Source organism: Carcharhinus amblyrhynchos, unplaced genomic scaffold, assembly GCF_965287045.1.
Source record: "Carcharhinus amblyrhynchos unplaced genomic scaffold, sCarAmb.v2.hapA chromosome_1022, whole genome shotgun sequence".
Taxonomy (NCBI): Eukaryota; Metazoa; Chordata; class Chondrichthyes; order Carcharhiniformes; family Carcharhinidae; genus Carcharhinus; species Carcharhinus amblyrhynchos.
Window position 1 is genome coordinate 33,237 of NW_027650762.1, and position 11,351 is coordinate 44,587.

Genomic DNA, 11,351 nt, shown 5'->3' on the forward strand with positions numbered 1-11,351 from the left:
GGCAACACAAAAATGGGTAGGAAAGTAAATTGTGAAGAAAACATAAGGAGGCTGCAAAGGGGCAGTTATAGGTTTAGTGAATGGTCAAACATCTGGGTGAAATGGTCCATTTTTGCAGGAAGAGTAAAAGAAACTTATTGTCTAAATGGTGAACGATTGCAGAGCTCTGAGGTGTAGAAGGCTCCCTCGGCACCGACCCTCCCACAGTGCGGCGCTCCCTCGGCACCGACCCTCCCACAGTGCGGCGCTCCCTCGGCACCCACTCTCCCACAGTGCGGCGCTCCCTCGGCACTGACCTTCCCACAGTGCGGCGCTCCCTCGGCACTGACCTTCCCACAGTCCGGCACTCCCTCGGCACTGACCTTCCCACAGTGCGGCGCTCCCTCAGCACTGACCCTCCCACAGTGCGGCGCTCCCTCAGCACTGACCCTCCCACAGTGCGGCGCTCCCTCAGCACTGACCCTCCCACAGTGCGGCGCTCCCTCAGCACTGACCTTCCCACAGTGCGGCGCTCCCTCAGCACTGACCTTCCCACAGTGCGGCGCTCCCTCAGCACTGACCTTCCCACAGTGCGGTGCTCCCTCAGCACTCACCCTCCCACAGTGCGGCGCTCCCTCAGCACTCACCCTCCCACAGTGCGGCGCTCCCTCAGCACTCACCCTCCCACAGTGCGGCGCTCCCTCAGCACTCACCCTCCCACAGTGCGGCGCTCCCTCAGCACTCACCCTCCCACAGTGCGGCGCTCCCTCAGCACTCACCCTCCCACAGTGCGGCGCTCCCTCAGCACTCACCCTCCCACAGTGCGGCGCTCCCTCAGCACTCACCCTCCCACAGTGTGGTGCTCCCTCAGCACTAACCTTCCCACAGTGCGGCACTCCCTCTATACTGAGGTGCATTACCCCATTACAGCCTTCTCCTGCTTTCAATTTGTTGGGATGTCTTGTTAAAGTTGTACAAGGCATTGATAAAGCACACTTGGAATATTGTGCAGTACTGGCCACCCTATTGTAGAAAGGATATTATTAAACAAGAAACAGTGCAGGAAAGATTTACTTGGATGCTACCAGGACTTGATGGTTTGAGTTATAAGGAGAGGCTGGAAGATTAGGACTTTTTTCCCTGGAGGGTAGGAGGCTTTGGGGTGGTTTTATTGAGTCTTATAAAATAATGAGGGGTATCGATCAGCTGGATAGTCAATATCCTTTCCCAAAGGTAGTGGAGTTTAGAACTAGAGGGCATAGTTTTAAGGCGAGAGGGGAGAGATATAAGAGTGTCCAGAGGGGCAATTTTTTCAGATGGTGAGTGTCTGGAACAAGTTGCCAGAGGCAGTAGTAGAGGCAGGTACAATTTTGTCTTTTAAAAAGTGTTTAAACATTACATGGGTAAGATAGGTGTAAGAGGGATATGGGCCAAATGCGGGCAATTGGGACGAGCTTAGTGGTTTAAAAAAGGCGGCATGGACAAGTTGGGCCAAAGGGACTGTTTACACACTGTAAACCTCCAAAATTCTAATTTAATTTGCACGCAGACATGTCTTAAGTAACGTTTTTGAGCATAGTTGAGCAGTCACGAGTTAGAGAATGGGTATTTACAAAGGGGCTGTGCAGATTGAATTCTTTAAATTCAAACAGTCCTTACTTTCTGTGATAAATCCCAGTGCAGCCCTTTCCAATGGTTGCAGGATACCACCATCCGGTGGAGGAGGAGTGTCATTACAGTGTGACCTGTTTACATAGGTGGCTCCCATTGTAAATGTTGGCATGGGTGTGGGTGCAAAATATAGTCCACAATACCCAGCAACAGTCAACAGGTGAGGAGAATGGCCATTTGTCAACACACTTACTCTGCTGCTGTAACCACATTGACGTCCTCCGGCTCTGTGACACCTGAACCGGAGTCTCCGGTGTGGGAACTGTGAGGTGCAAAGGAGAAAGATCACTTGAACAGAGTGGCAAAGTCACGCGGACAATACACTGTGTGAAATGAAAGGCTCGGAAGTCTGAGCTATCTTTCCCAGTCTCGGAAAGGTCCTTAAAGTGCCAGCACTGGATCTTTGAGGGCCAGTCACCAGTGGAACACAGGAAAGGCCAGGAAAGGTACACAGCACTAGCATCCAAGCAACGCCTTCCAGTTTGGAGTGACATTCGCCAGTGGATTAATGTTGGTCCAGGGACATTGTGGGGAACTTCCAACATCCCCCCAGCCAGCTGACACACCAAGCCCCACAGGGACCCAGGTCTGATTCCCAGCTCAGGTCACCGTCAGTGTGGAGTTTGCATATTCTCTCTCGGGTGCTCCAGTTTCCTCCCACAGTCCAAAGATGTGCAGGTTAGGTGGGTTGGCCATGTTAAATTGACCCTTAGGGGGATTAGCAGGGTAAATATATGGGGTTATGGGAATAGGGCCTCAGTGGGATTGTGAGCGGTGTAGACTTGATGGGCCGAATGGCTTCCTTCTCTATTGTAGAGATTCTGTATGATATAGAGAGAGACTGTTGCGTCCCTGAGCATTGGTAGGTAGGAGGCAGACAGATAATGCTGTAAATAAACCAGCTGTCAAGGGAAGGATTTCCGCCCAAGTGCACACTGGCACGGGATCCATTCCTCGCTGGGTGGGAGGTGTCGATAGATTGGAGGCTCAGACGCACCACCCTCTCATGTGACAACTCCAGCCTTCCTGCATTACCGGCCCTTGTTTGTGAGACGTGCTCCTTGATTTGCCATGGTGACGCAGGCAGGATCAGGCGGAGCAGGCGGCCAGCTGGAAGGTCCAGTCCACGCAAGACGGAATCCACTTGAAGAGCGAGGAACTTGTGACAAATTCCCCTCCCTCCATGATGCAACTGGAGGCGGACCATGTCCAACAGCCACTTGGCAGCGCCTCCACTGGCGGCAGAGTCTCATTGCAGCATGACAGGTTTCCGTGTTAGCCTGGTGGGTCATGCTGAGTTGTACTCAGGGTGTTGGCGAGTGTTACGTACCTGTGGAGGTAGTTGGCTGCTGGGCCCACATCCGGGCCTTGGGTTGATGCTGAAGTTCCAGTTCTGGAGCTGCGAGTGAAAATCAGAGGCATAAACCAGTAAAAGTCGCAGGCCTCGAGCAGAATACAACACACCAGACAGGGCAGACATCCTTTCCGTGGACTTCCGCACCCAAAGCGCGTCACAACCAAGTATCTTCCTTTCGGGTCAAAGCGCCATTGCAAAGTGACAAAAGCACAGCAAGATCCCAAAAACACATGCAATGCCCACGCCATCCGCCTTTGGGTGGTTTTCTTCCCCCCTTTGTATTTATTCTATCGTGGGCGTGTGGCTGTCACTGCTTAGCCCAGCACTTATCCCCCATCCCTAACTGCCCCCTTGAGAAGGTGGTGGGTGAGCCGCCATCTTGAACCTGCTGCAGTCCCATGTGGTGTAGGTACACCCACAGCGCTGTTAGGGAGGGAGTTCCAGGACTTTAACCCAGACGCAATGAAGGAACAGCGCTCTCGACAAGGCTCGAGTTTCCAAGTTGTGATGGTGTGCGGGTGTGGGTGTGTGCGGGGCTGTGTGTGCGTGCATGTGCGGGTGTGTGCGTGGGGGGCGGGGGTGCGGGGTGCAGGTGCGTGTGCACGTGTGGGCACTCAGAGGGGGAACTTACAGGCGTTGGGTGTTGCCCACGGTATCTGCTGCCCTTGTCCTCCGAGGAAGTAGAGGTGGTGGGTTTGGGCGGCGCTGTCGAAGGAGCCTTGGCGAGTCGCTGCAGTGCATCTTGTAGACGGTACACACTGCTGCCGCTGTGCGTCGGTGGTGGAGGGAGTGAATGTTTAAAATGGGAGCAGCCCATACAGGACCGCAAGGTGGAGGGTTCCCCACTCCTCATCTTGTAAAATGGGCTGCGGGGTCTTTCACAGCCACCTCGAGGGGGCTGCAGGAAGGAGCCTTGTCGAGAGCGCAGAGAAGAGGGGATTTACTGGAAGATATCAGCTAGCTGGAGACAGGAGAGGCTGGGATTGTACTCCTCACAGAACAGTGGGGTAAGGTAAGAGACAACTGTGTCAAAACTGAGGAGGATGGAGACCACTCCAATTGGGAGAAAAATACTCTTGTTGGCGGGGTGTAGGGGGGTTCAGTTGGATGGTTTGTAGGGGCGTGTGCATGCATGTCTGCTTGAATGTATGTGGAGGTGGTGGGGATGTGTGTGGGGCAGGGAGCGCGAGCCAGAGGGGCAGGGGAAGGATATGTCTCCGTGTGCTAATGCGTGCACATCTGCGCCAGTGTGCACATCAGTGTCTGTGTGTCAGTGTATGTCTGTGTGCGTGTCAGTGTATGCAGTGGTGGAGGGTGAAGCGGGGGGGGGCGGGGTTTGTCTCACCCAGCAATCGGAGGCAGGACCAGTACTTGTGGTGGACGAGGACCACATTGCTGATGCTCTCGGCTGCACTGGGACTGATCAGCTTCCGCTGCTGCAGGTAGGGTGGCGTGTCACCCAGCAACGTTCGAGTACACATGGCCATAGACTCCGAGATTGCTGTTAGGTTGTAACCGCCCTGTGAGAGGCAGCGGGACGGAGACGGGGGAGAGGGAGAGAGAGACAGAGACAGGGAGAGAGAGAGAGACAGAGGAGCAGAGACGGGGGAGAGAGAGAGAGAGAGAGGAGCAGAGACGGGGGAGAGAGAGAGAGAGAGAGACAGAGAGAGAGAGAGAGAGACAGGGAGAGACAGAGACAGGGAGACAGAGAGAGAGACAGAGACAGGGAGACAGAGAGAGAGACAGAGACAGGGAGAGAGAGAGAGAGAGACAGAGACAGGGAGAGAGAGAGAGAGAGACAGAGACAGGGAGAGAGAGAGAGAGACAGAGACAGGGAGAGAGAGAGAGAGAGACAGAGACAGGGAGAGACAGAGACAGGGAGACAGAGAGAGAGACAGAGACAGGGAGACAGAGAGAGACAGAGACAGGGAGAGAGAGAGAGAGAGACAGAGACAGGGAGAGAGAGAGAGAGACAGAGACAGGGAGAGAGAGAGAGAGAGAGAGAGAGAGGGAGAGAGAGAGACAGAGACAGAGACAGGGAGAGAGAGAGACAGAGACAGAGACAGGGAGAGAGACAGAGAGACAGAGACAGGGAGAGAGAGAGAGAGAGAGAGAGAGGGGGGGGGGACAGAAACGGGGGAGGGAGAGAAAGAGGGACAGAGACGGGGAGGGGGGGGTGGAGAGACAGACAGACAGGGGGGAGAGAGAGAGAGACAGAGACAGGGGGAGAGAGAGAGAGAGACAGAGAGACAGAGACGGGGGAGAGAGAGAGGGCAAGAGAGAGAGAGAGACAGACAGGGGGAGAGAGAGAGAGACAGACGGGGGAGAGAGAGAGAGAGACAGACGGGGGAGAGAGAGAGAGACAGACGGGGGAGAGAGAGAGAGAGACAGACGGGGGAGAGAGAGAGACAGACAGGGGGAGAGAGAGAGACAGACAGGGGGAGAGAGAGAGACAGACAGGGGGAGAGAGAGAGACAGACGGGGGAGAGAGAGAGACAGACAGGGGGAGAGAGAGAGACAGACAGGGGGAGAGAGAGAGACAGACAGGGGGAGAGAGAGAAACAGACAGGGGGGGAGAGAGAGAAACAGACGGGGGAGAGAGAGAGAGAGACAGACAGGGGGAGAGAGAGAGACAGACAGGGGGAGAGAGAGAGACAGACAGACAGGGGGAGAGAGAGAGACAGACAGACAGGGGGAGAGAGAGAGACAGACAGGGGGAGAGAGAGAGACAGACAGGGGGAGAGAGAGAGACAGACAGGGGGAGAGAGAGAGACAGACAGGGGGAGAGAGAGAGACAGACAGGGGGAGAGAGAGAGAGACAGACAGGGGGAGAGAGAGAGAGACAGACAGGGGGAGAGAGAGAGACAGACAGGGGGAGAGAGAGAGAGACAGACAGGGGGAGAGAGAGAGAGACAGACAGGGGGAGAGAGAGAGACAGACAGGGGGAGAGAGAGAGACAGACAGGGGGAGAGAGAGAGACAGACAGGGGGAGAGAGAGAGACAGACAGGGGGAGAGAGAGAGACAGACAGGGGGAGAGAGAGAGACAGACAGGGGGAGAGAGAGAGAGACAGACAAGGGGAGAGAGACAGACAGACAGGGGGAGAGAGAGAGACAGACAGGGGGAGAGAGAGAGACAGACAGACAAGGGGAGAGAGACAGACAGACAAGGGGAGAGAGACAGACAGACAAGGGGAGAGAGACAGACAGACAAGGGGAGAGAGACAGACAGACAAGGGGAGAGAGACAGACAGACAAGGGGAGAGAGACAGACAGACAAGGGGAGAGAGACAGACAGACAGGGGGAGAGAGACAGACAGACAAGGGGAGAGAGACAGACAGACAGGGGGAGAGAGACAGACAGACAAGGGGAGAGAGACAGACAGACAGGGGGAGAGAGAGAGACAGACAGGGGGAGAGAGAGAGGGCGAAGGGAGAGGGAGGACGAGAGAGAGAGAGAGAGAGAGAATTACTTTTTTCTCCTGCATTCATGTTACTTCATGTCAAGTTTAAAATTAAAGGAACATTGAGGATTTCTAAAGTGAACCTTAAAAAAATACAACACAGCATTACACACAGAGAGGGGGAGCGACAGACAGAGAGAGAGGGGGAGCGACAGACAGAGAGAGAGGGGGAGCGACAGACAGAGAGAGAGGGGGAGCGACAGACAGAGAGAGAGGGGGAGCGACAGACAGAGAGAGAGGGGGAGCGACAGACAGAGAGAGAGGGGGAGCGACAGACAGAGAGAGAGGGGGAGCGACAGACAGAGAGAGAGGGGGAGCGACAGACAGAGAGAGAGGGGGAGCGACAGACAGAGAGAGAGGGGGAGCGACAGACAGAGAGAGAGGGGGAGCGACAGACAGAGAGAGAGGGGGAGCGACAGACAGAGAGAGAGGGGGAGCGACAGACAGAGAGAGAGGGGGAGCGACAGACAGAGAGAGAGGGGGAGCGACAGACAGAGAGAGAGGGGGAGCGACAGACAGAGAGAGAGGGGGAGCGACAGACAGAGAGAGAGGGGGAGCGACAGACAGAGAGAGAGGGGGAGCGACAGACAGAGAGAGAGGGGGGAGCGACAGACAGAGAGAGAGGGGGAGCGACAGACAGAGAGAGAGGGGGAGCGACAGACAGAGAGAGAGGGGGAGCGACAGACAGAGAGAGAGGGGGAGCGACAGACAGAGAGAGAGGGGGAGCGACAGACAGAGAGAGAGGGGAGCGACAGACAGAGAGAGAGGGGGAGCGACAGACAGAGAGAGAGGGGGAGCGACAGACAGAGAGAGAGGGGGAGCGACAGACAGAGAGAGAGGGGGAGCGACAGACAGAGAGAGAGGGGGAGCGACAGACAGAGAGAGAGGGGGAGCGACAGACAGAGAGAGAGGGGGAGCGACAGACAGAGAGAGAGGGGGAGCGACAGACAGAGAGAGAGGGGGAGCGACAGACAGAGAGAGAGGGGGAGCGACAGACAGAGAGAGAGGGGGAGCGACAGACAGAGAGAGAGGGGGAGCGACAGACAGAGAGAGAGGGGGAGCGACAGACAGAGAGAGAGGGGGAGCGACAGACAGAGAGAGAGGGGGAGCGACAGACAGAGAGAGAGGGGGAGCGACAGACAGAGAGAGAGGGGGAGCGACAGACAGAGAGAGAGGGGGAGCGACAGACAGAGAGAGAGGGGGAGCGACAGACAGAGAGAGAGGGGGAGCGACAGACAGAGAGAGAGGGGGAGCGACAGACAGAGAGAGAGGGGGAGCGACAGACAGAGAGAGAGGGGGAGCGACAGACAGAGAGAGAGGGGGAGCGACAGACAGAGAGAGAGGGGGAGCGACAGACAGAGAGAGAGGGGGAGCGACAGACAGAGAGAGAGGGGGAGCGACAGACAGAGAGAGAGGGGAGCGACAGACAGAGAGAGAGGGGGAGCGACAGACAGAGAGAGAGGGGGAGCGACAGACAGAGAGAGAGGGGGAGCGACAGACAGAGAGAGAGGGGGAGCGACAGACAGAGAGAGAGGGGGAGCGACAGACAGAGAGAGAGGGGGAGCGACAGACAGAGAGAGAGGGGGAGCGACAGACAGAGAGAGAGGGGGAGCGACAGACAGAGAGAGAGGGGGAGCGACAGACAGAGAGAGAGGGGAGCGACAGACAGAGAGAGAGGGGGAGCGACAGACAGAGAGAGAGGGGGAGCGACAGACAGAGAGAGAGGGGGAGCGACAGACAGAGAGAGAGGGGGAGCGACAGACAGAGAGAGAGGGGGAGCGACAGACAGAGAGAGAGGGGGAGCGACAGACAGAGAGAGAGGGGGAGCGACAGACAGAGAGAGAGGGGGAGCGACAGACAGAGAGAGAGGGGGAGCGACAGACAGAGAGAGAGGGGGAGCGACAGACAGAGAGAGAGGGGGAGCGACAGACAGAGAGAGAGGGGGAGCGACAGACAGAGAGAGAGGGGGGAGCGACAGACAGAGAGAGAGGGGGAGCGACAGACAGAGAGAGAGGGGGGAGCGACAGACAGAGAGAGAGGGGGAGCGACAGACAGAGAGAGAGGGGGAGCGACAGACAGAGAGAGAGGGGGAGCGACAGACAGAGAGAGAGGGGGAGCGACAGACAGAGAGAGAGGGGGAGCGACAGACAGAGAGAGAGGGGGAGCGACAGACAGAGAGAGAGGGGGAGCGACAGACAGAGAGAGAGGGGGAGCGACAGACAGAGAGAGAGAGAGGGAGCGACAGACAGAGAGAGAGAGAGGGAGCGACAGACAGAGAGAGAGAGAGGGAGCGACAGACAGAGAGAGAGAGAGGGAGCGACAGACAGAGAGAGAGAGGGGGAGCGACAGACAGAGAGAGAGAGGGGGAGCGACAGACAGAGAGAGAGGGGGAGCGACAGACAGAGAGAGAGGGGGGAGCGACAGACAGAGAGAGAGGGGGAGCGACAGACAGAGAGAGAGGGGGAGCGACAGACAGAGAGGGGGGGGAGCGACAGACAGAGAGAGAGGGGGAGTGACAGACAGAGAGAGAGAGGGGAGCGACAGACAGAGAGAGAGAGGGGGAGCGACAGACAGAGAGAGAGGGGGAGCGACAGACAGAGAGAGAGAGGGGAGCGACAGACAGAGAGAGAGAGAGGGAGCGACAGACAGAGAGAGAGAGGGGGAGCGACAGACAGAGAGAGTGGCAAGAGTGGTGGTAACAAACAAATTACAAAAAGCCCCATCCCTGTAAATGCTGACACACTCCCCGGGGACCCCCTGTAAATACTGACACACTCCCCCCGGGGACCCCCCTGTAAACACTGACACACTCCCCGGGGACCCCCCTGTAAACACTGACACACTCCCCGGGGACCCCCTGTAAATACTGACACACTCCCCGGGGGCCCCCTGTAAATACTGACACACTCCCCGGGGACCCCCCTGTAAATACTGACACACTCCCCCCGGGGACCCCCTGTAAATACTGACACACTCCCCGGGGACCCCCCTGTAAACACTGACACACTCCCCGGGGACCCCCCTGTAAATACTGACACACTCCCCGGGGGCCCCCTGTAAATACTGACACACTCCCCGGGGACCCCCCTGTAAATACTGACACACTCCCCGGGACCCCTTGTAAATACTGACACTCTCCCCGGGGACCCCCTGTAAATACTGACACACTCCCCCCGGGGACCCCCTGTAAATACTGACACACTCCCTGGGGACCCCCTGTAAATACTGACACACTCCCCGGGACCCCCTGTAAATACTGACACACTCCCCGGGGACCCCCTGTAAATACTGACACACTCCCCGGGGACCCCCTGTAAATACTGACACACTCCCCGGGGACCCCCTGTAAATACTGACACACTCCCCGGGGACCCCCTGTAAATACTGACACACTCCCCGGGACCCCCTGTAAATACTGACACACTCCCCGGGGACCCCCCTGTAAATACTGACACACTCCCCGGGACCCCCTGTAAATACCGACACACTCCCTGGGGACCCCCTGTAAATACTGACACACTCCCCGGGACCCCCTGTAAATACTGACACACTCCCCGGGGACCCCCTGTAAATACTGACACACTCCCCGGGACCCCCTGTAAATACTGACACACTCCCCGGGGACCCCCTGTAAATACTGACACACTCCCCGGGACCCCCTGTAAATACCGACACACTCCCCGGGACCCCCTGTAAATACTGACACACTCCCCGGGACCCCCTGTAAATACTGACACACTCCCCGGGGACCCCCCTGTAAATACTGACACACTCCCCGGGACCCCTTGTAAATACTGACACTCTCCCCGGGGACCCCCTGTAAATACTGACACACTCCCCCCGGGGACCCCCTGTAAATACTGACACACTCCCTGGGGACCCCCTGTAAATACTGACACACTCCCCGGGACCCCCTGTAAATACTGACACACTCCCCGGGGACCCCCTGTAAATACTGACACACTCCCCGGGGACCCCCTGTAAATACTGACACACTCCCGGGGACCCCCTGTAAATACTGACACACTCCCCGGGGACCCCCTGTAAATACTGACACACTCCCCGGGACCCCCTGTAAATACTGACACACTCCCCGGGGACCCCCCTGTAAATACTGACACACTCCCCGGGACCCCCTGTAAATACCGACACACTCCCTGGGGACCCCCTGTAAATACTGACACACTCCCCGGGACCCCCTGTAAATACTGACACACTCCCCGGGGACCCCCTGTAAATACTGACACACTCCCCGGGGACCCCCCTGTAAATACTGATGGTGAAACGCACCTAGTTTGGAAAACAGGTCGATGGGGCACGTAAACAGGAGAATGGCTTCCCTTACCTCCAGCGCCAGAACGATGCGGCCTCCAGCTAGACCCATCAGCATGTGTGTCATGTGGGCGTAGCATTCCGGGCTCACTTGGCAGCCTCCCAATGGATCTCCGCGAGCTGCATCAAATCCAGCCGACACCAGCACCAAATCCGGCTGATACTGCGGGGCAGAGAATAGGTGGGGGACAGGGGGAGTGGGGGGCGACAAGGGGAGAGGAAGAGAGTGGGGAAGAAGAAAGGGAAAGAGGGGTTGGGAGAGAGAGGGAGGAAGGGAGGGAGAGAGAGGGAGGAAGGGAGGGAGAGAGAGAGAGAGAGAGAGAGAGAGGGAGGGAGGGAGGGAGGGAGGGATGGAGAGGGAGGGAGGGAGGGAGGGAGGGAGGGAGGGATGGATGGAGAGGGAGGGGGAGGGAGGGAGGGAGGGAGAGGGAGGGAGGGATGGAGAGAGAGGGAGGGGGAGGGGGAGAGAGGGAGGGGGAGGGAGGGAGGGGGAGAGGGAGGGAGGGGGAGAGGGAGGGAGGGAGGGGGAGAGGGAGGGGGGGAGGGAGGG

The 11,351-nt window shown here is 57.6% G+C and overlaps 1 protein-coding gene across 1 annotated transcript in view; it reads right to left on the minus strand.

The window, feature by feature from the left end:
- LOC145340441 (protein deacetylase HDAC6-like) overlaps window positions 1–10,971 on the minus strand; it is a 29,184-nt gene extending 18,213 nt beyond the window's left edge. Inside the window, exons 1-4 of the mRNA XM_080184907.1 lie at window positions 10,815–10,971; window positions 4,353–4,527; window positions 2,981–3,049; window positions 1,844–1,912 (exon numbers count right to left, since the gene is read on the minus strand). Of these exons, the coding sequence (XP_080041033.1) occupies window positions 1,844–1,912; window positions 2,981–3,049; window positions 4,353–4,527; window positions 10,815–10,868 (367 nt within the window). The 5' untranslated portion in view covers window positions 10,869–10,971. The remainder of the gene's footprint in view (window positions 1–1,843; window positions 1,913–2,980; window positions 3,050–4,352; window positions 4,528–10,814) is intronic.
- Window positions 10,972–11,351: the final 380 nt, after the last annotated feature.